This window comes from Ostrea edulis, chromosome 4, assembly GCF_947568905.1.
Source record: "Ostrea edulis chromosome 4, xbOstEdul1.1, whole genome shotgun sequence".
Lineage (NCBI taxonomy): Eukaryota > Metazoa > Mollusca > Bivalvia > Ostreida > Ostreidae > Ostrea > Ostrea edulis.
In genome coordinates, this window is record NC_079167.1 from 79,457,196 (window position 1) to 79,483,992 (window position 26,797).

Genomic DNA, 26,797 nt, shown 5'->3' on the forward strand with positions numbered 1-26,797 from the left:
AACAAATACTTGGCGTCATAAAAGCTTGAACAGTCTGCATGCTGTTGGCGGGACACATTCAGCGATAAAAGACAGTAAGACGGAAACAGGATAAAAATAACCGTTTTGAGCAATAGAAGGGGAGTTAAATTACATGTTTTAACATGCCATCACCATTCAGTAAGACTACATACTGTAAATCCACATCTCCCATGGCATGCACTGGTGTTTTTAATTTTTTTTTTTCGCTCGCTTGCGCACAACCACCATAAACGTCATTCCTTCATAAATATGCATTAGAAAACCACCTCCTTAGATAGAGTAGACTAGCACTCCATTAATACATGTATATAACTTATCGAAAATGTCAAATCGTTTTATTTTTTTTTTTTTTTATAGTTTATCATACTGACAAAATTTTGTACTGTTTTTTAACATCGAACAAAATAAGGTTTAATACGGCACATATACATTTAAAAAGTGAAAATAAAGTACAGTGATCTTATAAATTCAATAAATAATATAACATCGAGAACAGGGGGAACACGGACGCTGAGAATTTTTTAAAGCAAAAACCTTATTTTCATATCTTTTTTTTTAATTTGGGAATATCAGACCAATAAATCTAGGGGGGGGGGGGTCTTCTTACATGTACGAAACCTGCAGCTAAAGTTATGGAAATATTTCACATTCAAAGGTATCGATTCTTGCGTTTGTTCTTTAAAGTTTGAGATAATGTCCATAATTCGATTAAGAGATTTTGTAATCACCTCTTCGATATCAAACTGGCCAAAAAATCTATAATGACATGTTTTATTGGATTGAATTCAAAGTTTTTAACATACGTAAATCTTGATAATTTGGGAAAACTGAGTGTAGGAAGTAATTGAGCACAATATGTTACTTCTAGGATTTCAAGACGTAACTAGACGAAGTTATTGTACATGTAACCTAAATTCATATATAGAATGATTCTGCTTCGATGGATACAAACGGTCGCAGTAGCTTAGCGGTTGACTGTTCGCTTTGTAACCGCTTCGGAAGGTCATGAGCGTCGTTTGTGCCATGGCCGCGTCAAACCTAAGACGTTAATATAGGCAGTGATTGCTCCTTCGCCAAACATTTGGTATTTAGAAGTGAGAATCACGGGTCTTTTTGGGCATGACCTTAAAAACGGAGGTCCCGTGTCTCGGCAGGCTTTGACACGTTAATGAACCTTGACAGCTACGGCCCTGAGTGCTACATTTGTGGTACTTCACCTACAACTTGTAACGTCTTAATATGTGAAAGCTTTTTGACGAGACGTAAAACAAACAATCAATCAACCATTCAATAGATCGATCGCTGCATACATGAAGGAGAACAATGCCTCAAGTTTGAATTGAAGAACGTGTGACGAGGACCTCTACAATTCGAAAGGCTTGACCCAAGCAGTAGATTCTCTTATGATTTGCATCTCACGAAGATAAAGAATCACGGATTGTGCAACCATAACGTACAAACATAATATTTGGTTCAGTTGATTTTTGTAATTAAAAAAAATCGTTTAAATATTTACAATTTAGGCACTTACTTTCACTACAGTCAGGGGACCCTCTCAACTCAGAGGAACACGTGCAGGATCCGTCAACATTATCACATTTCCCAAGGCATTTCTGAGAACAATTCTGGGAGCAGTTGAGTCCATATGTTCCTTCGTCACATGCTTAAATACATACACAATGCACATATTATTCGCAATTGAAAAGGGAAATGAACAATTAGATTAGTGTTACTATTCTTAAAAAAGTACATACATTTGTTGCATAAACTTCCCAAGTATCCTGATGTACAGCCCCCCAGACACGATCCATTGATTGGATTACATGTCATGTTTCTGCAATGACTGCTGCAGTTATTTCCACAATCTTTGCCGTACGTTCCCACAGAGCATTCTAGAAGATGATTAGAGAGAAGCTTTATCAAATGATTTATTTATAGCTATATTCCTGGAAAATAATGTATTTGTGTTCTACAACTTGACAATTTTTATCGAAAAGTATTTCTGCTCTATCTTGTTCTTTCTGTACTATGTAATTACTTTTTGATATACAATTGCTGCACAAAAATCATATGCATACTCGCATGTCTGTTTTTCTCTGATAATATGTATTGTAATAATCCAAATTGCATATATTGTTTTAAATGTTGTAAATATACTGATAAGCCTTAAAGTAACTTCGTATGCATTTATTATTATTATTTGATAGTTCAAAGCTATAAAATACAAAGAACATTAAGAATATTAAAGCTAATATTTAATCATACAACGTAATAATAAGAAACGTCATATCTAGAATTACTCTGTTTGCAGTGAGGAGTCCTCCATCCCGGTTTACATCCGTATGTACAGCTGCCTGTGATATGATCACATGACTGGTTGACACAGTTCTCGTTGCATCGTGTAGAGCAGTTTTCTCCATACCAGCCATCATTACAAACTATAAAAATGGACCAAAATGGACTAAATGATAATTATTTCAAAACATCGGAACTCTTACTACAATATTTCAGCACTGACTTATTTTCGTCAAAATCCTAAAAGGGTGATCAAAAGTTGATTACATTTACATAAAAGTTTTTGCGCAAATTTATAACGGTGCAAAATAATGTTTGTAAAATAGCACGAGGCAAAATTTCCTCTTTACAGATCATATTTCTTTAATAATAAATGATGAATATCCTGTACTCTGTAAATTCAAAACAAATTCTCATCATACATGTTTAACAATGTTACATTGTCATGTTTTATATTTTCCTTAAGCTACTACTTCTCCTAAAAGGTTTAATCTTTTTTAAATTAGCATGGCCAGACTCCCTTCGTTCAAGGATACACTTACCAGGTAATCCTGTAAAAAGGCGATTTCATTGTCTAATTTGGTCTTGGTCGTGACAAAACACAATTAGAACCAGATATTTAACTTACAACCTTAAATAAATTAATGTAAAACACTTGATACAGCATGGTTATGCTAGTAATTATGATGGTTACTCACTAACTCTCTGATCCGAGAGTATTTGTAAATTGATTTATCAGCATTCGCCTATATGTACATGAGGGATATCACGATTTTCAGCATTCCCTCACAGAGCTTTAGCAGTGAAAGCGCAAACAACGAGAGACTCACAGACTTTATCGGTCCCCTGAGTGGTAGTTAAAAGTACCACTAATCTCGAGGGTTATGAAATGTAGGAAAAAATTCTGTTCTGTATATCTAAGCTAAATTATAATGTTCAGCAGCAACATTATAAGACAAAATGTGTTCTTAAAACTTAAATGCCCACCTCCCCCCCACCCCCCCACCCCCCGAGTGCCTATAATGATGAAACCTTGTGGTTGTGAAATTCACAATTTCGGTACGTCCTTTTCTGCTTTTCCTAAATATGCGTTTAGTTTTTATACCGTATAAACAAACCTAAAGGACTCTTTCAAATGATAAAGACTATAATCACTATAATAATTTTTGCTCCAACCCGGAACCAAAACCAAAGCCGTTACTCCCGGGGATCAAGAAATTTACAATTTTGGTAAAGGACTACCTACTCTTTCAAAAATATGTATTTAGTTTCAATTTAGTATCAATAACATTAAATAAGATATTGTCAAAGTTTAGACATATACACTATATATATAGTTTGTCCCTGCCCTGGAGTCAGAACCTCTACTCCAGGAATCACGAAATTTACAATTTGTTGAAGGCCTTTCTGCTCTACTACCTGCACTTATAAATATTTATTTGGTTTCAATTCAGAATCAATAACACTAAAGAATATGTTTAACACATAAACATTATATACCAAGTTTGGCTCTGTCCTGTAGTCAGAACTTCTACCCAAGGGAATATTTACAATTTTGGTCGATACCCTCCTGCTATCATTATGCTATGCATTTAGTTTTTCTTACAGATTTGTGGTTTTAAAGAGTTTTAAAACTTGGTTAACCTTGTACTGCCTCGAAGACCCAGGGAGTGCAGAGGTCCTGAAATTTACAATTTATGTCCCTTGTCCCAAAGCTACTTCACACACAAATTGAAAAGAATTGGAGTGGTAGTTATCAAGAAGTTAAAAATGCTTAATTATTTAATCAATGACCATTTTGGCCCCAACCCGATACCTCATGACCAAAAACAGGAAACAAACTCAGGGTATAGACCTACAAAACATGACTACTGGCGGGAACGTAAATGCAACTGACGCCACGCAGAGAGACCAAACAAACACATCATGTGAACATAACAGTTATGCACCCGAAATTGAACAATTACAGCCGACGAACATACAATCATGGCCGTATGATTCTACAGGACACTCTGGCAAAATATCATTCCATGGAACAATTTATTACTTTCAACAAATATTCACATTTCCGTTTCATATCCATTGCTACTTTTTTGTCGTATTCATCAAATTTAAAATGTATTGATATTTAACCATCAAATATTTCACAACGGTTAGTAAACGTAGCTACTTTACACTTTAAGATAATGACAGATGACTTACCTGTGTTACAATGTGTTCCCGTCCATCCATTACCACATCCATAGTCACATTGTCCAGTGGTGTGATTACAGGACATGTTGTCTCTGCAGTGTCCAGTACACGTGGATCCACACTGTAGACCGTGATATCCAGCTGGACAGGCTACAAAAACAATCATTCTGTTGATAAGTTGTACCTTGTCATATCTCATTCTATATTAAAACCATATAATATACATTAACGTATCAATAATCTTTGAATGATATAACAAACGCAATTTTACGTTCAGAACAAAACTCTCCCACCCATCCTGCTGTACAACCCAAACACGTTCCGTTGACAATGTCACATCTCGATTCCTGACAGTTGTTTGGGCAGGGTACATGACAGTTATATCCAAACACACCGGATTCTTCACAACCTACGGATGTAATATAGAGAAAATATAGCACCTTATTTATCACACTGCATCAATCGTATTTTAATTGTATGATAGCACAGTGTTACATTTACCTGTCACAGTTACTTCACACAATTCAGAGTGAACTGCGGCTGTTTCATATCCAGTAGGATAAGTTGTCCCGTCAAGTCTTTCATTGTAAAATATAACGTAACGTCCATGTTTAACACAAGTTGTATTGAAATCCAAGGTCGGTAACTCCTGTCCGTTCTTGTAACATAGATACCCATCCTCCTTTATAGTTGTGTTTGACACATAGAGCGAAAAACCAGCGAAACGTCTTCTTTGCCTCATGGCTGAAATTATTAATTAAAGATATCAAACAGTTATGTAAGTTGAAGAGAAGTGCGTTCTCTTCGATATATATCTATACTTATAGATTAACAATGTTTGCCATTAAACTCCGAAACACTTGCTCTAGAGTTACTGCTTGCACCTTTGATATTGTTTCATATGTGAGGTGAAGCCCATAACTATATTTGAATCTTACATGATTAGTAAATATCGTAAAATTAATTAAAATTCGATTTTCGTTTTCCACAACCTACCCTGAAATAGCAAAAATGAAAATATAGTAGTGGGACACGCATTGGTGGATCTAAGATAGTTTTCTATTTTTTTTTAAAATGACAACTTAAAAGATAATACGCTATGAAGTAAATCTGTTGTTTATTGAGGCTTGACTTTTATTTTACAGAAGAAATTAGGCTTGATTATTGGTGAATAAATAAAAAAAACGCTTGTTCGTTTCTCCAATCCGTGATTTTAGTCTTGAATCAGCCTTATGGAATTTTCCAGAATGAATCATCTCATTCAACGAAGAACATCCCCCTCTTGAGACCAACAATCTGACACGTCAATAGATTTTTAAATACAGTGACGGATCCAGAGGAGGAAGGGGTGGTCCGACCGCCTTACCCCTCTCCTTTTCGTAAGAAAATTGTGTTTTAAAAAAGTACAAATAACGTTTTTTGAGGGTGGAACTCCCCCTTTGAAAACCAAGGTCAAGAATTCCTGGATCTGCCCCTGAAATACGATGTTCGTTTTATATTTTCGACGCTATTAATTTTTTCCGTGATTATAGAGTCAATGTTACGAGTTTTTGTAATAATTACTGGTATGTACAATTCATTCAATCAAACACACACAGGTACAACACAGAGCATGATGAACGTACCGACAATTCGGAATTACATGTGTATCTGCATTAATGCAGATCTGTAGCTCTCTTGGAAAATATTTGGTCATACTAGAGAGCTAAAGATCCACCACTTATAAGAATCTTCGATTTACGGCGCAGATCGCTATATTCTTGCATCATAATATCAAAAAATTTCTAACATATTTTCCTAGTATATTTCTGTCCAAACATTTATTAAAGCCCCATGCGAACCGAAAACTTACAACTTCAGATGATTTCATTTGTAGAGGTGTCTATGTTAGGTAGCAGTCAATTCGAACCCCATTGATTTTTGTATCTATTCATTCTATCCGATATGAAGTACGTATTCGGTCTTTAATTATAATGATATAGGGTTATTGAACTTATATTGGTGAATATTGACACTCGTTGGCTGTCAAAATAGAGCGGTTTTCGGTTGAGGCATGCTCTACATGATTAGATCAATGCATTTAGTTTTTCTTACAGATCTGAGGTTGCAGGGAAGATGTTTTAACATTCATAAATTTTGCTCCATCTTTAATGCCCCGGGGTGTTGGAGTAAATTTATACCTTAAGCCCCCTTGTTTCAAAGATGCTTTGTACCAAATTTGAACAAAAAATTAAATTGTAGTTATCAGGAAGAAGTTAGGAATGGTCAACTGTTAACGTACGACACAATACAATGGATGCTAACCATTTGCATGACGTAAAATATTTATAGGGATATTATGTCACATAGACTTTACTGCTTCAAAAACCGTACAAGTATGGAAATGAACCGGAACAACTCGATACCGTCTGGGCAACTAACATTTCTGTACATTGCATCGGTTCATCATTTATTCATATGAGATAGATCACTGTTCGTTATCTTCACCTTTCATGTATACAGATATGTCACGAAAAGGTTTCCGTATAGTATGCTTGTGTCAAAGTCAGCCTTTGACTGTAAAAATCAGCCCTTCTCGCAAAAGTCCAATAGTAGCTCCCTCGGAAAAAATGGCTATACAGTAGCCTTTCCCCCTAGGGAGAAAAATACTATATAGTAGATCTTCCCCCATAGTATGGTTATCCCCCTACCTCTACACATATTATATATGGAAAGATAGTCGGGATTTGTACAATAAATGCTGATACTGCATAGATCTGAGTATCGAAAAGTGTATGAATGTAGATACATTAATTTCAGAGAGACAAAGGACTAGGACCAGAAATCATGAAAAATGGCCCTCTTTCCAAATTTTATAATCTTTTGGGAGTCAAAGGGCTACAACATCTGCTTTCTAAAACAATTAATTTTATCCAATTTCCTCTACACGATTTCTTTCTACGGCCTTCTGAATATAGCAATGAAATAAATGCATTTACGTTGTAACGTCATTTTGACGTCGTTGTATTGCTTAGTTTTAAAGTTAACTAAATCAACGTTTACTCCAATGGCGTAACAGAGAAAGAAATGTATCACTTCGTATTATTAAGTTCTTCATTAAATTTTCTCGTGTATTTGCAGATACAATGGATATTCAATTTAATAATAAATACGACATCTTATGAAAAAAGCGTTTTGTTCTGCATACAAGCTTGTTAAATTCATTGAGGATGACCGTGTTGTATCGTTCATTTATTCAGTTCTTTTATTGTCGTTCTCACAAAGATTCCACAAGTGTGTTCTAATCATTAGCGGATTTACGGGGGAGTGGGCTAATTTTTCCTAAAATTGAAAAGAAGTAATGTAATTCAGTTCATATTTTTTTTTATGGAGAACATGTATACAAATAACATGAAATTAGATAATTAGAATATTGTGGGTTTTTAAAAAAAAAAAGAAGATTATCGCAAACCTGTTATTTTATCGAATTCTAATTTTTAATCACACTATTTATATGCATGCTGGTTTAGGTTTCAGTTGAAAGTTGTATATAAATAACACGAAATTAGATAATTAGAATATTGTGGGTTTTTTAAAAAAAAGAATATTATCGCAAACCTGTTATTTCATCGAATTCTAATTTTTAATCACACTATTTATATGCATGCCGGTTTAGGCTTCAGTTGAAAGTTCATCAGAACATAAACATTAGGGATGTCAATTTTACTCGAATACTCGGACGCTTTAGTCTAGCTATAGTTGAGTACTCAGTTTAAAAAACCGGGACATGGTATAAGTGTACTTAAGTCATGAGTCACACCTCGGTGCACCTGGGTAGACATATCAATTATCTTTTTATGCGAAATAAACACACTAGGGTGTGTTTTTTGTGAGAAAATCTTGGGGGTGCACCGTGCATTTTTTTTTTTCAGGGAAATTAACCCAACTTTGAGGATGTGCGTTATACACTTACAGTAGAACCGTAATTAATCCATCACAGTAATTTTTATTTCGATAATGAAATACAGTACAAGCAACAATCAAAATGTATGTGTACTTAGTCATAAAAAGAACCATGTAAATCATGTAAACGTATGCACAATGTACACTATATTCTTGTTCAAATCAAAAAATGATTTGGTCGACAATATTGGACGAAGGGCTATTTCTAAGTTTTCTCTCCAATTGTCTAGTCAATGAAAAAGGTACCTTCACATTCACGGATTTTTCTTACGGATCCTTGCGTATTCCACAAATCCGTAAAGGTACGCGGATTGTTACGATTTAGACACGGATACTGACGAATGATTTACGAATGCTTGTGATTGACTACGAGTCGGAGATCCGTAGGGTCTCGTAAGAAAAATCCATGAGTGTGAAGGTGGTATTAATCGTAAAGTTTAAGTATGTACTCGTAAAGTAATCATGTCTATACGTAAAACACTCGTAATGACTCTGAACAATCCGTAAAGCGATTGTAACACGAAGTTAGGCATTCGCAATAATCTGTAAACAGCTCGTAAACTATCCGTACCATATATTCGTAAAACAATTTTTTACGAGTGTTTTACGGATTCTTACGAGCAGTTTTCGTGTTCTTGCGACCAGTTTACGATACTTACGGATTGTTACAAGTTATTTACGGATTATTTTCGGAAAATGAAATCCGTGGACAATCGTGAATTTTTTTTTGACATGTCAAAAAATTGGTCCCTACTTTCACGGATCCTTACGAGTGTGTACGAGTTGTGACGAGTTATTAACGGATACCGACGAGTGATTTACGAATGCTTGCGATTGACTACGAGTCGGATATCCATAAGGACTCGTAAGAAAAATGCGTGAGTGTGAAGGTGGTATTAGGCACGGGCAAAAACTCATGACCTAAGAATGCCAGGAGAGGAAAGCGGTTTTCCTTCCTTCCCTTTCCTTCAACTTAATCGGAGAGGTAAAGCTTTAATTCTGAGTGGCGAACATTCTCCCCCTTCTCAGGAGATACAGCTGTAAGGATTGATGGACATTACTTAAAAAAGCTATTTTAACGAGTACTCGACTAGGAAACATTTAGTGGATAATCGGTATGACCAAGTGATAGTTTAGTACTTGTTAACATCCCTAGTAAAAATATTTGAAAATTATCCAGTGAGCTTCAAAAGATGTTAAACTTACAAGTGCTAGAACATATATATCTGTCAATTAAAAAAACACATCAATACTGACAAAGGTGTGCTTAATAAATTAATAAAAGCAGAATGTAGGGCGCTCCGTGTTCACTAAAACTCTCGCCAAACTCGCTAAAACTACCGAATTATAGAAACATGCTTTGACACTTTGTTGCTAAATAAATTGCTTAGGTTTTTAAAATCTATAATAAGAGCTTTTTTGCATTGAAGTCCGGTTTGTGTTTGTCAAACGTTACAATGTCTCTGCGTTTGAAATTCACTCTGTTGATTTATGCCTTTAATAATTACTGGCTAGAAATAACTTCATAATGACATTAGGCTACACTTATCCAGTATGGATAATGTCTAGAAAAAGTTTTTGTCAACTTCAAGACTGATGTTGATATCAATTTATTTTTCATGAAGAGATCGAATCTCGGTACATAAGGATTATAATAAAAACATAATTATGCCCGTCTATCCCCGATTAACACTTTATGTCAAATTGAGTAATGTATAAACCAATTATTTTTCCTATAGACTTCTACCTTTCGGTATAAAAATACGGATGTCACCCGTCTATCAATGAAAAAAGATGCTAGACACAAAGAGCCAGCATTAACGCCAGGTATGCTTTAGGGTATTGATGAGGAAATATCACACATACGAAATTATTTTTTTTAAAAAGAATAATCCCATAATATGATCACGCACATACACACACGCGACCGCCTGCCCACCCACCCATCTTCTTCACCAGAAGTTAGTTGGTTTTTTTTCCAGGTTATTTGAAAAAAGTATTGATAAAGAAAATCGTCGTGGCCTGTTGTCTTTTTGACGGAATATACATGTATAAAGTGTTTTGTGGGAATGAAAGAGTAATCCCATTTGTACAATGTATCAGAATAAATCTTTATGTTCAACGATATTCTTCAGTCTTAATCGTATCGATATCTTGAATTAAAAAGAGGCCCACAGGCCTTGACGGTCACCTGAGCCCATTGCATGGACCTGTCTGAAAGGCTCTTATTTGCATTGTCCCCCAAAACCTATACAATTGAAATATTTGGTAGAGCGCATTCAATATATCAACACATTTTGGCAGATTAATAGATGGAATTTCAGACACCCCCTCCAAAGCCTTTCACCAATGCATTGCTCGGGTAGACAGCATCTTGATTATCATTAAGTATTCATCTTATATCAAAGGAACTAAATATAAGATTTAAGCATCATAAACATTAACTCTCTTTGACCACCCCTCCCCTCCCCCGCCCATCCTGAAGCCCTTCAACGTGGTTTACAAAATAAACAATTTCGTTAGATAACCTGTGGTCTTTCTCTATATGTGTTTGATCTCATCCAGAATAAAGATATATCCTGAATGTGTAAATACTTACGGTATTTTAACTATAATAGCATTTTAGCCATCCTCCCCCTGCAATCAGGCATTACTGCAGCCCCTGCCCCAGGGATCATGAAATGTACAATTTTGGTAGAGGATTCCTTGCCCATCATTACTATATACTCAGTGTGTCTGTTTTAAAATTGCCTAAAAGTAAAGAAGATTTTTAAAGGACTAATGCATTTTCACTATATGACTGATATGGTCACGCCCTAACACAGAACCCCTGCCCTAGGGTCATGAAATTTACAATTTTGGTAGAGGCTTTCAGGCTCTTATAAATTTAGATGCTACATATCAATTGTGTTAAAAAATGGCCCAGCAGTTATTGAGAAGTTGTTAACGCACGAAGCAAATCAAGGGAATTCGGAAATTAACTCTCCATTTAGGATATTTACAATACGGGTATTTCAGAATGGAAAGAATATGTATGGGAAAGATCCGCCGTAAATGTAATCGGAATGAGAAGCAAGGGATAAATTTACTGTATAGTACGTTTCCGGGGGGTGGGGGGTCATTTTGGCTATAAAAAGGGGGAAAATCCTACTATTTTCGTGGGGTAAAATCTACTATAAAGCAATATTTTCGGGGAGAAAAACTACTATATTTTTTCGGGGGGGGGGGATTGATAGAAGGAAAGACTACTATGTAACACAGGTCCCGTGGACATGGTATTGTTTAACAACCGTTATTCACCAGTGTCATTCGTGTTTTTGTTCGTAAACATGCGGTTGGTGTCCATTATATCTTTAGTTGACCCGCTGCATGCCCGGTTGTAGTCCGGCCGTGTCTCATATCTACCGGATATTAACGCTGGGCAAGTAACAATCTCTACCTAGAGTTGTCGTTCCTTGCTCTCACATACACCTGTCAAGGTCTCGAGGGTTTTACAATATTTTTTGCAAAATGGCACGTACGCTCAAATAAAGTATGGTTTCGACTTCAGTTACAAAAATATACATAAATAAATAAATACTGAGCAGATGTCAAGTCTTTTTGTGACACAAGAAGCATTGATATGGGTTGAAACGCGGATATTGGGTTGTTCTATTGCACCAGACCTATACATAGGTACATGAAGAATGCAAAGTAATGGGGGAAACTCCAAATAGTTACTTGTCCTACATTTTCCCGATATTTTATAAAGTATTTCTTAGTTTTATTAGCCGTAAAAAAAAAGGTGGATTTACATGTGGAATAACATTGCTTATTTTGAGACGTTGACAGAGGTATATGTGAGTGTAAGGAACGATAACTCTGGGTAGAGATTGGAAAAACACTGCATTTTGAGTTCCGACTAAAACTCATTACAACGTATAGGTACCATACACAGTGCGGAATCCATAGTCCGGTGGTGTCCATTTCAAGTTTTTAACATGCTCAAAACTTTCCACTGGATAGACCAGACTTCGCCGGACAAGGAACGCGTTGACCTGAAAGAGAAACGGATACGAAATGCAAAGGAACGGAGACGAACGGATTGACAATTTTGTCATCCGTTGGACGTCCGTCAGTTTTATCCGGTGAGGTATGACTTGAACACTGAACTGTGTACCATAGTCGTTTCAGTTACCTATCGTCATTAATTTTGGAGGAGTTCCGTGCACAAAATGGTCTGAAGAATTAGAAAAAACGTCAAATTTTCGAAACCACATTAAAGTTCATGTTATGTCTGAAAGTTTCATGAAAATGAAATGGGTAATTTTAGCGCTATCATTGTTACAATTTGTATATAAAAAAAGGGGGGGGGGGAGAATCCTATGGAAACCTTAATACCGTATAGCGGCTGGGTTTTTTCCCACAGTGTGATAACTTTGGCTTATTTTAGTGATTAGATAGCTTTCCGCCAAAATTTCACCTGCCAGATATGCATCAAATTGCGACTTCGGTATTTTAAAGAGATATAACTCTTTCTTATCCGCCAAAATGTGTTCCGCTAAAAAACGAGGGGTGGGAGGCTATACGATAATATCAATGATAATAATAACAACCATTATAATGCAAATCATAATCAAAAGAAACGTAGTTAACAAAGTATGTCTCAAAACATAGTTTAGTGGATGATTGGTTGATATCTACATCATCAACTACTTGTGGGATTCATTGGAAAGGGATTATATTAGCAGGTTCATTCGCAACCGTTAATGCAATCAGGATTACATTACTTGTGTGACTCGCATGTGTAATCGGATTACATTAGCTGATGGGGATTCTTCCATTATCACCTGTATATGGTGTTTATATCTCTCAGTGGATTTGATATAAAATAGAGCTTGTGCTGTGTATAATCAGCTTTTGAATTAAGGCAGGCTACTGACTAATAAATTGATTCTACAGGACCGGGGTTTCAAAAGTCTCGTTTAGTGTCAGCATTTCGCAAATTTCATGGTCATTATAACGACCTAATTTACCAATACAACCTGCCATTGGGTAAAGTTTCATACCACTTCACATGCTGATTTTGACTACTGATTATTTAATCTCGGCCGAGATTCGGTTAGCTGGATATTTGTACTGTGATGCCTTCACCGAATCTCGGAGCAGTCCTATACAATTCATTCAACTTCGGTCAGTTCTACCAATCAATGTGCACCTATGTGACATTGCTTCTCGCTTCAGATAAGTTAGTTGATCATTAAACCAAATCTGTATCACGAATAATGTTGCATTACTTACCGTCTAGGTATGTAACTTTCAAAATAAAAACCTTTTCCATTCAAAGGCTGACTTTCATAGCACATTTTTTTATCTCCCGAAGTTCCAATAGTCATTTTAGCTCACCTGAGTCGAAGGCAAGTGGCAATGCCATCTAGGTGCAAATTAATTGCTAGAACAGGCAGAAGTTGGATGTAAACCAGACATGAATTATGAAGGACTACTCTGAGATTCGGTGAAGGTGTCAGTCCAAATATTCAGCCAAACCAAATCTCAGTCGAGATTACTGATCATCAGTTTACCTGATCAATATGAAGGGTGTAACCGGTCAACAGTGGATGCTTACTTCTAGGCAACTGATCCCAACTCTGTGTTTAGAGGTCCGCGCTCTTAACTTAGTATTCCTTATGAGATCTATGAGATTGATTAATGTACGTTATACTAGTATACACTTTTAACACAAGCACGTTAATTTTTTTCAAAAAATATAATTTCATTAAAAATCTGACTATTGACGTCCATTTACACGTAATTGCAGAATTCCTTAAAGGCTGTAATTGTCAGTTTTTTACGTTCTCAATGTAAAACATATAAGGAATTGTATTTTTATCACTGATTTCACTAATGATATACAAAATACACATCCAATAAATTTGCATTACTTTGTAAACTATAACAAATCAAACCTTCTTATTTATTAAAAATCCAATTGCAAAAATGTTTCAAATTTGTTGCATGTAGAGTAGTTTCTGTAATTTGGTAAACTGGACTACTGGTGTACAATCTAAATGTTTGAAAACAAAGAAAAAAATGGAAGGATATGTCTGCATATAATCGAGAATTTAGCATGCCGCCGGGAAATTAAGAAACATTTAAGTAATTTCTAATTGGTGACCATCAGGGATCTCATGAACATTTTATTAGTGATAGTTAAGAAGGAAGAGATTATTTTAGCGAACTGGACACGAAGAAAAATGAACACATTTATATATCAAGTCATAAATCATTAAACTATAAAAAAAACAACAAAAAAACAACAATACCATATTGTTCGCCATAGTCTTTGAACTGTATTCTGGTGCTGTAGATGCTGAGTACCTTCTTAAGGTCAACATACCACCATGTCCGTTTATCTCGAGAATTTAATCCTATTTGTTGTGTCCTTGTACACGTGTTAATATCTCCATCTACAGCATTACTGGATTGGTATAAATAACACGTTCCAGCTCCTGGGCAGCCGGTTAGTTTCGTAGCCTGCTCGGTCCCCTTTTTCTGAGAGATGATCTCTTTAATTAAAAGAAACACCTGATTGTAGAAATAATAACTGATTACTAAAATTACGTTCTCACAGAAACATAATTCTACACAGAACAAGTAATACTACCTGTACCTACTAAATGTATCGTCATAATTAATCAAAAATGAAATTCTTAGGGGTTTCCCCAGCATTTCGGTGTCAAGTTTGATTATAAAACGAAGTGAATAGCATTTATATTATCCAAGGCAAATAAAACAATAGTTATTCTGCAAATTTACAAAATGTATGATGCACCTTGATATACATGTTAATTGTATAATGGCAAACGAATACTAGTTAATCTTGAATTAGTTTCCTTACATTGTGTGATGAAAATTAATATGGAGTAAGTGGTGCTCTGAACAGTAAACTGTAAGCGCATAGAAACTATATGTAATGTTGCGCTTTATAAATGAATAAAATGATAATAATAAACTATCGAAATATCTTCCTAGGATATGTCCCTTGTTTCGATTTGAGTATTGGCACAGTGTAGTAATTGGTAACAATTGGTTTACTAGACCGTGGTACGAACGGGAAAGTTAACTGCACGATAGATATAAATAATATATTGTTTACTTACGATATCCATAAGACAAAGTCATCATCATCATTGATATGAAAAGGACAAGTGTCTGCATATTCAGATTCCTAAAACAACAAGGAGGAAGTTTTATTATTGAATCTAACAAAGCAAGGTGATCAACTTCTGTCATATTTCTAATTGTTGAGACATCTAATGGCCGTTATGAAGTTTATAACATTTCACTTTAGAGAATAAAAACAATGGATTGAAAAAGAAATTTCTATACATTTATAAAACCAATTGAAAGACAGAAACGTTTTTTTTAGATATGTTCATGCTGAGTTGTTTTTATACAATTGGAGAATATGGGCTAAGACATGTTTGGCAGCGAGCGCATAAACAGAGTCTTATATTGTGATTGTATTGAATTGCAACTTTGTTTCTCTTCTTCCCAAAGTTAGTGTTCATGGGAAATTGAAAGTTTTAAAGTGACTCCAAAATGCATGATATCCCTCTCGAGTTTACTCGATGTTTGTTACATTTCATTCTAATCAGCTAGGTTATCATATTGAAAATGATATACATGTCTATCTGTTTGACATACATGTTAATGTAACACCTAGTGAGGTTGTGTAAAATGCAATGTGGGCAATATGAAAAAAGGACAGTCTTGACAAATTATATCAACTTCAAAAGCGGGCTACTAAAGTTAGTCTAAGTAGAAATGTTTATCCACCTACAACAGAAATTATGCAGCATCTTGGGTGGATGCCTCTATCCGACTAGTTTTATATAGAACTATCATTCTTGTCTTCAAAGTTTTACATAATTTAACTTCCGATTATTTCGATGGTTTTTTTTTCAGTATAGTTCACGAAATTATCTGTACCGTGTTACTGGGTTATTTACAAGAGATGCGGTCGTGTATTTATAAGTTTCATCTTACTCTACTTGAGTTATTGATTTATCATTAACATAATTTTTTCTATTTCTCTGTCTGAGCATTGATTGGTACCGAGTTACTTATCTCGGGTTTCTAATCAGATACAGAGGGTAGTTCGCTTGCTGGGCTACTTGCAACGTGTTCCTGAACCACGTTACGATTGCTTAGTGAAAGTACAGGGTGTCTCACCCTTATTCAGGATAATTGCACCCAGTACCCCACTACAATTCCTTAAGCTCTTTCCACTAATGCTTATTCTCCTAGCCTATTTCTTATTTTTTTTTTTGGCATATCTATTCCTTCTTGCTTCTGGAGCTGTTCATCAAAATTGGTACCGTATAAGTTTTATATTATGACCCTTGGGTCGAGGCCTCTGCTGGTGGACTGTTAGTCCCCGAGGGTCTCTACAGCCCGGTAGCTAATTACTTCGTTACTAGCTTGGAAATACGGATGTATATTTAATTGCTGTTATAAAATTTAAAAATTCATTTCAAAATTAAGGATTGTCTCCCTCACGCATAGCTTTTATCCTTAGACGATTTTTACTCCACTTTTTGACACACTGATTTTCCCTATAATAGCTCTAAAACTTCATTGTTATTTCGGATTTCAAACATTTCGGTTGAGCATCACTGAAGAGACATTATTTGTCGAAATGCGCATCTGGTGCATCAAAATTGGTACCGTATAAGTTTTACATCAGACTGACTGATGTCTCGACTGCAGACTCTTATATACTAGTGGACCATGTCTATTCAAAAGGGGCGATCAGGTCCTTGGACTATTCTAAATCATAAATCACTTCTGCGTTTGGATGACATGGACCTAATACACTCTAACTATTAATCATCACATATCAATAGCTCTACCAGATTAACTCCAAGTAATTCATTCTATATCCAGAGGGCAAGGACATAATATTCTAAAAGATCTTTTACAATTTACAGTTCACAGTTGTGGAATATTATTCCAGAATTTCCAAAATCTTACCCAACATTAGACAGTTTTAAATCAGCTTATCTTTATTTTTCACCCTAAAAATTAAAAATATATAGATTTGAAGATAACGAACATTGATCAATCTCATAACTCTTATAAGAAATACAAAATAGAGAGTTGGACAAACATGGATGCCTGACACACCAGTGCTGGGATCAGGTGACTAGGAGGAGTAAGCATCCCCTGTCGACTGATCACACCCGCCGTGAGCCCTATATCTTGATCAGGTAAACGGAGTTATCCGTAATCAAAATAAGTGTGCTAAGAACGGTCTAACAAACAGTTTGAAACACGTCAGACAGCATTTAACCCAATGATAAGTTCTATTGGCAAACTAGATCGTTCAAACGACCATAGAATTTGCGACATTTTGACTTTAAACGAGACTGTTGAAACCAATGTACCATCAATACTGCTGTCTGTATATATGTTTTCAGGACTACAATGTAAACTAATTGCGCTAACCTGTCTAGATAAAGGACATATGGACGCATTTTCGCCGAGATTTTAAGGACAGGAGGACGCATTTCTTAAGCGATTGGGATATTAAGTAGCATATTTTGTTTTGTAATACATGGCAGAGTATGAAATCTCCTAACTTCAAAACATCTTTCTTTCCCAACTCTAATCATGTTCTGACCAGACCACACACCCTTTCGCATTTTGAGCGGAGATGCGAAAATGCGAGGACAGCAAAGTGAATTTGCAATGGAGCGCATCGTAAAGAGAGAGGAGTGAAGGAAGCTATCATCGAATTTACGGAGTTTTGAAAATACAACTTCTTTGTAAACAACAGTGTCTAAGAAGTTTATTGAGGTTTCAGATATTCAATAAGTGAATCTCAACAACTAGTAGGAAGAATTGCCGATTTTTGTTGGAGATCCCTTAAATGATATCAAACCGTCCCCACTAGATATACAGTGTTAGAATAGTTCGGGTCTGCAATACTGGAATTTAAAGATGATATCATCAGTAATGTCCCTCACACGTAAGTCGGTAATTTCAGATGATGGACGAGCTCCCATGGTAGCACTTATTATGTATATACTATTTCCCATCAAAAATGGAAGTTTGGAGTCACTACCTCGCCTCTGATTCCGTCCCGGTTTTAATATTTAGTATGTTCAACGAGATGTTGCATTGTACGTTAACTTGGCAACTATTCAGTAACAGTAACAATCAGATAATGAGTTATGGCATGTTGTATCATTTTGAAAGTGGAAGGGGTGGAGAATATGTTTACTTCACATTTGTCTGATACATATTGACAAGTAAAATAACTTGAGTAGTTCTGCCTCAACTTCAAATCGTGAAGGGGATGTTAATCTTTCAGTATAATCAGTACATGAGTTATCTTCACCTTTTCATGACTTCAATTCATCAGTTCAACTTTACACTTCTGCTACCATTCACAAATACTATCAAAGTGATCTTTCCATGCAAAAATAAGTAACTGTAATAATAACGGGATAAGTACGCTGTCAAAAGAGTGGGTGGAGTTTCCCCTTTTGCTACTTACTTCTAGATTGATGTATTATGGTGGGATTTAATGATTTCATTGCGTAGCAGTCGGTTGTTATAATGACTCAAAATCTAACAAAAGAAATACCCCGTACTGGAACTTTTTGAGTTATTTTCTGTTTTTAAAACATCAACATTTTAATGTTTGCTGACAACATTCTGAAAAACAAAATCATTAAATCAGGCAGATATTTATGTATCAGAAATAAATGGTCTTGAGTCACCATTAATTTGTATACAAAATTTGCCCAAGGGAAGCTTAATTTTCGTAATCCCCCCCCCCCAGTAAGTAAGTGAATATGTAATTTTTATTTAAAGTCGGAACTATATACAGGTAACAATAAACATGAGTTAAGAGCTCTTTAACCGACTATATAGCATAAGAAACACAAAGCATTAATGATATATAATTGCATGCATAGACATAAAAACAGAAATTTGAAATAAAACAGGACGCATACATGTATACAGACATCACAAGTCATGCATATATATACACAGGGACTAGCTATATTAAGATGCACAGCACTGAAAAAAGTTTGCAACACAAACAATAGAATTCCAAATTCTATATTTTTTTCTTTTTATAGGTCCAATATTCCGTCATGGAAGTAATCATCGTTAAGTGCACAGCCGAGAAAGATTGATTCAGTGATTTGTTTGTTTTACGTCGAGTCGAGATGTTTTCACTCATTTTAAAAGACGGCATCAGCTGTAGATGAAACACCACAGACCTATGTTTAGCGCTTACGGCCGTAACAGTAAGGGTTCTGAATTAATGTACTAACGCCTATCGCGACAAGGACATCCGTTGTTATGATGATATACGAAACACACATGATTTTCACATCTAAATGTCTCGCATTTAGGGAAGAAGCAATCATTTCTAAGGTTTGACGAGGCCATAGCATGATCAGGGCTCGGACAAACGAGATCCTGGTTACAAAGCTAGCGCTCTACCACTGAGATTCCGTGACCTGTCTGGCCGAGAAAGAAAGTAAGATAATAATGTCCAATATAGAATTATTATATACCTGCTAATGTATATAATTCCATTGATGCTTATTCATGCTGCACAATCTCATTGCAGCTCTGTTTTTATTTTTTAACAGGATTTATATATTTTTCACAATTTTCTTCATTTTCAATAAATGATATTTTTCATCAATGCATTAGTGTTGGTTTAATTGATCCTACTCAGTAAAAGCAACATGAATAAGCATAAAACAATTGCATAAATAATTACATTCATGTGATGAATACTGTTTTATTGTTTATTATTGTATATTAGTAAATAGATATACCAATTTAAACAAGGGGTTTCGGTGGTAAATAAAAGTGAGTAAATATACCTAGTACATTGTTTTGGTAATCATTTCGTTTGGTCAATGTTTTAGACAATTGTCTGGTAATCCCTGCAGCTGGCCATGCAGGTGTCAGGTGGCATGTTATGTAATTTACCCCAATTCTTAGGGGCTGTGGTTTTAATGTAGCTGGTTACGTAATACCAAACTTTTCCATTGTCTAATCTCAACCCTCCTAATGCTAATAAGCAATATAAATTGATCCTCTTGATCACGTGATATGATGCAGGTCTGTAAGTGACCATAGAATATTTGGTCATCGCTAATGTATATAATTCCATGTTAGTATTCCTGTTTGTGACGTCGTAACGGACTAGAGTTATACTGGTAGATAAAGTAAAGAATGCTTGGTTTATTCCCCGAACGTCTACCCGTCAAAATCAAGATCTCATTATGAAGGTGGATTAAAGGCCCCTCTAACGGAAAGGCAGGTAAAGTTTACCTAGGTAAATTTAAATATAAATAAAGCAGAAAAACATGCATATACATCATTAACTATATTAAAGGACACACATGTACTCATGAAACACTGATAATTCTCGTGCATACACACTATATTTAAAAAAGCACTGATAATGCAATGCATATTCATTCATTTTATACCATTCATTTCAGCATATAGGTCGCTGTTTAGACATGAAACTTTCACAATTTATTTTCATTTAAAGCATTGTTGTACAAAATTTTTAGCAATTGTTCACCGTCCGACACTGCCACTGATTTATATACATTAATATTTTTCAGTCGCAGAACAAATTTCATTTCTGGCACTGAGTCACAATTTTTCTTTACTGTCACTGTCACTGTTTTCATAGTTTCCCTTCAGTCATATAACATCACTGCCCAAGGTGTAGAAGTAAAATCTGTATACGTCAACCGATCGATTAAAAACGGAAAATTGACAATATTTTGCTATTCTATTAATTCTTGGTAACAGAATTTGGTATAATCTAAAACAAAATCATCATTTAATCATGAAACGAATCAGTGTTTTATTTTCTTGCAATACAAAGACGTAAAGCATTGAAAAGAACATTAATACAATTTATTTTCAGATGTTTTGTTTCTTTATTAATTCTTCATTATCTAAGTAAAATACGGTTAAGCTCTACCTGTGTTCCCTTTAGATAGCCTTTAATCACCTTACAATTTACATGATTAGATGTTGGGTTTTTTTTGGCGAGTAGACGTTCGGGAAACGTACACAATGTTTGTATAAAATTCGATGCGTCTTTGATGTATGCAGATAGTTTCTGGACAATAGATTAGACAAAATGACCAAAGCAGTAGTGTATAGTTTTAGTCAATATGTCACATAGAGAAATATTTCGCCCTACAGATGGACAATCTTGGCAGCTGTATTTGTTTACTATATTTTTAATTTTTATATTCTTCATACATTGGGTTAAATGCTGTCTGACATGTTTAATACCGATTGTTAGGCCGTTCTTGGCACACTGGTTTTGACTACGGATAACTCCGTTTACCTAATCAGGATATAGGGCTCACGGCGGGTGTGACTGGTCAACAGGTGATGCTTACTCCTCCTAGGCACCTGATCCCACCTCTGGTGTGTCCAGGGGACCGTGTTTGCCCAACTATCTACTTTGTATTGCTTATGGGAGTTATGAGATTGATCACTGTTTGTTTTCTGCACATTACAAGCAGAACATTGAAATTCCATCAGAGCAGGTATCAAATATATATTTAGAATACATAAGTATGTATCATTTCATAATTAACATTGTAATGACCATACCTTCGACAGTTTTGGTTAAATCAAAATTAAAGAAGCATTCATATGATATTTACCTGAACAACGTCACGATTTCAATATGTAGACGCCATGTTTTACATAGCCTTTGTAGTTTAGCTTTAATGTTTAGCTTCTTTTTCTTTTAATTATATTAATGTGCCTTTCGTATCAAAGTAAATATTCCGTTTTCCTGAAGAAGTGACGGTTCGTCCCAAGAAATTGACAATAGCCGTGTTTAGAGCTCCTCCGGAATACAGTTTTTATTCTGTGTTTAGGCACGTCGCTTCAAAAATGTTCAGCAGGGTTACTTCCGGTTTCTCGTTGTTTACCAACACTCCATGTATCAAACTTAATATTGTTGGTTTTGTTTTGGATTTTTGGAGTATATATTTATTTTTGAATGTTTGATAAGCTACCATTGGTCAAATTCGACGGAAGATTAGTCAGAACCCTCCAAATATAAAAGTCAATTTTCCGAATATTACGGTGTGGTACAACTGTAATATAAAAATAGCTGGCAAATCAGTTTTTATCAAAGACTGGTGTGAAAAAGGAGTTAAAGTTATTCAAGATTTTTATGACGACGATTGTAATTTCTTAGCCTTAGACAAATTTCAAACCACGTACAATCTCAAAAAAGTATGTGTAATGAAATATAATAGCATTATAACAGTAATTTCAAAGCACTTAAAGACTTTGTCAATTTATAGACATTCAAACAAAGGAATTTTTAATCCATATATGCCTGTATTTTTTAACCTGTTTTGTTGCATGAAAAATAATCCAAAATCATTTACAATTATTTTTAATGAAGAAGAGGACATCCCAACTTCTATAGGCAAGTGGAAGGCTGAATTGATTCCACATGGAGTAGATGATATTTCTGTGCAAAGTGTGTTTAAGAGAGTTCAGAATTTTACATAGAATCCTTCCTGTTGGGTTTTATCTTTAAAAAATGATGTTGAAACATATGACTGCTACAGGTTTAGTACAATGAATGTAGAAACAATGACACATATTTTTACTTCATATGATATAATTCAAACATTGTGGAGTAAACTGAGTCTTCATATATACAGAAAGAGTTGGTTTCAATAAGTCCAGTATCATATTAGGTGAAATTCTGTTGTCTTTAAATAACAAAGTTATTAATTTCATAATCCTATCACCACCGCGGTGGTCGAGAGGTTAGGGCGTTCGTCCTGCATGCGGAAGGCCGGGGTTCGAATCCCGGCCGCGACAGACCTAAGTCGTTAAAACAGGTAGTGACAGTTCCATCGCTAAACGCTCCGCATCAGGTGTGAATGTCATGGGTCCGCGGAGATGACCTTAAGTTGTTAAAACAGGTAGTGACAGTTCCTTCGCCAAACGTTCCGCATCTGGTGTGAATGTCACGGGTCCTCGGAGATGACCTTAAAAACGGATGACCCGTGTCACAGTAGGTGTGACATGCTAAAGAACCTTCACTGCTCAATGGCCGTAAGCGCCGAGCATAGGCCTAAATTTGAAGCCTTTCACTGGTCTTGGTGACGTCTCCATATGAGTGAAAAATTCTCGAGCGAGACTTTAAGCAAGATACAATCAATCAATCAATCATAATCCTATATGTCAAACAATACATATCTAATTGTTTGATGCAAAAAAAGAGAACAAAACCTGATTAGATTATTACGTCATCTAGGGTTAAAATACCGTGTGAAAAAAATATGACGCAATCCAAAAGTTTACAATATACAGCTCTGATGTGGACCAGATGGAAGATTATTTTTGACTGATTTGTTTTTACTAGTTATTTTTCAATTGTTTGGGGTTTTGTTTTTTGTGTTTTGTTTTCTTTTTCTAATTTTGTTTGTTTTGGTTTTTTTGTACAGCAAGTAACCACAGCTTTAACAATCAGTGTGAGAGGGTACTTTATGTATGTATGTATGTGACAAAAACCGAATAGATTATATCAAAAATATTCAACGGAAGACTTAGTTAAGACGGCGATGTTCCAGTTTAACTTACATATGTACAAGGTCTAGCTGTCTATGAACCCTCTTTAGTACATTAGTAGCCATAGTGGGATATGAAAACAACGTATTAGACTCGGTGAAACTTACAAATTGGGTAAATTAAAATTATGACTTTTTTGTAGAATGTTGTATATGGTTAAACAAAACACAATGTCATAAAGTGATTCCTGAAGCCGACAGCATGTTCAGTACTGATTTATCTGGCAATGTGGAAAGGAGGGGGATATTTCATATTCGATCTTTCTTAGTGCAGGTGTAAAGTCTCACAAATATTTCGCTGCATTTTACTGAGGGCATAATTATAACCTGGACAACGTTTACTTTTGTTTTTGCCTATAAATAAATATAACCAATGTCATAATTTGTGGAAGGCTTTTTGAATTTTACTAGTTTTATTTTTCTGTAACATTTTTATCAAAAATCATTTTCTGTTTTCATATACTCGTATGAAGTAAAAGAAACCGAATATACATAACTCCCTCGTTTTCACGGAAATTACACACTTAGAATCTGATTGCCTACTATCCATTATTTTGTTGATTCTTAGTCATAGTTAAATCATTTCACGCTGTCAGATTAGAGAAACTTTTTTCAAGGTGTAGTGAGCCACCTTAAGTAACAAGTTGATTATCCTAAATATTTGTGAATAAAAAAATTCATTTGTGAGAAACGTAGTTTACAAATTATTATTTGTTTACAATTTTTTGTATGGACTACATGAATGGATTTTTTTCACTCATTGAAATTGGATTTTTACGCTTTTAGAAATTAATTTCATAAAAGATTTGAAATAGCTAAATTAAGTTATTTCATATAGTGTGATATATAAATATTGTACTGGACCTGATCATGTACCAAAATGTTCCAACTAACACCCAACAGTAACACAGTTTTTAGATCATACTGTAACTGATTCTTAAACATTTCACGAAATATGTGAAGCAATTTTGAACGTAAAATGTTTTGTTCGATGCATGTACCGTATGTATGCACGTAAAACCAAACATATATCTTGCAGGTGCTGTGATGGTGTACAAAGATGACTTGCTTTGGTCTGAATGGTTTGCTATTAAACTATGGACAGGACAATGGTAGTATCTGTGAATGAATGACCATGATGATTATGTCAAAGCTGTGGAATTTTTCTACATAAATGGTCAACATACCCATCAAAGACAAGGCGGAATTTGATATTTGCGACCAGATTTCACCAAGTCCGGAGAAGAATGTTACGTGAGTGAGGACAATTGAATCATATCTAATAAGTTATGAATGATGTGCTCCCTAATTTAAACATTAATATTTGAAAATAATTATTTATCAACTAATACCTGTGTCACAAGTCTTTCATTTCTAAGAAACGACTCGTTTGATAGGAAAATCTTAACTATGACTCTAGTTGATACATGTAAATGTATTTCAATGACTTTTCACAATTCTAGTGCCACGAGTACTTGTGATCACTGCTCCAATGTTTATTATTGAACAAAATATATCTGATAATGATTAAGGTATAATCCTTTCAGCGACACCATTTCAATTCTCTGCACATAGATGTAGTAGTACACAGCAAATCCATTATATACATCACAAGTTTGGGAATAGTTTATTGATTTGTATGAAAGGTGAAGATAACGAACAGTGGTCAATGCCATAACTCCAATAAGCAATACAAAATAAATAGGTAGACACACACGGTCCCCTGGACACAGCAGAGGTGGGATCAGGTGCCTGGAAGGAATAAGCAAGTATGAGAAACCTCGGTAAGGAATTCCCTCAGAGGGCATTCTTCATGGCTCGCCATGGGGGTACATTGTGAGTTACCAAACTATACCTTTGTAACTATTCGCTTTGGATTTCCCTGGGAGGCAGTATACAGTTTCAGCGTTTGGCACGTTTGTGTGAACATGACTGTCTGATATTTGTCATGAAATGAAATGAAAGCAATCTGATGGGAAATATTTACAATATGTAAACTGTAGTTTGATACATGATAGCAGATATGGACATGCCAATTTAAATCAAGTTCGTTAATATATATGAAAAAACATAATTCGAGATACCATTCGCAGAGACGCTCATTGTTTCGATATGATTGTTAACACAGTGTATCAGTGACTTATCTTCACTAGCTTACTTCACAAATGAGAGAGTTGCTAGTAAGATAGATATATCGTATATTATACATGTAGGTAATATGAAAGTTGTTTACTTACGGTATCCAGAGGACAAAGTCAGTCTCAATAATATCAAAAAGACAAGTGTCTGCATGTTAGAATTCTTAAACCAACAAGGAAGTGTTATTCTAAACTGAAGATAATACGGTGATCAAGAATTGTCATATTTGTAATTGTTAAGGCATTTAATGACCGTGGTGAGTTAATGTTTCCCGACATTTCCTTCTAAAGAATTCACATGATTAACAATGGACACCAAGACAGGATCATGCCTTGTAATGACAGCCATCGTACCACCAATTCCGTGCTTAGCTACTTGGTAGTCAAACAATATGATATCGGGACAGAGGTGGTAATCAACATCTCTTTGAATATTTCAATTCCCCAGCTCAATCAATCTTGCCCATGAAGGTCAGAAGTTTATTTTTAAGAATACCATGATACCAACAACCCACCTGTAATACCCCTTTTCGTAGAGAACGAGAAGAT

General features: G+C 35.2%; 2 protein-coding genes and 1 long non-coding RNA gene across 3 annotated transcripts in view; 1 reads left to right on the top strand and 2 right to left on the bottom strand.

The window, feature by feature from the left end:
• The window catches only part of LOC125669341 (uncharacterized), a 170,315-nt gene that overhangs the window by 30,044 nt on the left and 113,474 nt on the right, over window positions 1-26,797 (top strand). The gene's annotated exons all lie outside the window — the stretch shown is intronic.
• Window positions 1-26,797, bottom strand: part of LOC125682712 (receptor-type tyrosine-protein phosphatase epsilon-like) — an 83,090-nt gene that overhangs the window by 11,502 nt on the left and 44,791 nt on the right. The window contains exons 8-10 of the mRNA XM_056163850.1: window positions 2,322-2,459; window positions 1,776-1,913; window positions 1,553-1,684 (exon numbers count right to left, since the gene is read on the bottom strand). Coding sequence (XP_056019825.1) covers window positions 1,553-1,684; window positions 1,776-1,913; window positions 2,322-2,459 — 408 coding nt within the window. The remainder of the gene's footprint in view (window positions 1-1,552; window positions 1,685-1,775; window positions 1,914-2,321; window positions 2,460-26,797) is intronic.
• On the bottom strand, window positions 19,595-26,431 carry LOC130054377 (uncharacterized). Its single transcript, XR_008802688.1, has 2 exons — window positions 26,348-26,431; window positions 19,595-19,973 (listed from the first exon to the last, which is right to left on the bottom strand). It is a non-coding gene; the product is annotated as an uncharacterized LOC130054377 (long non-coding RNA).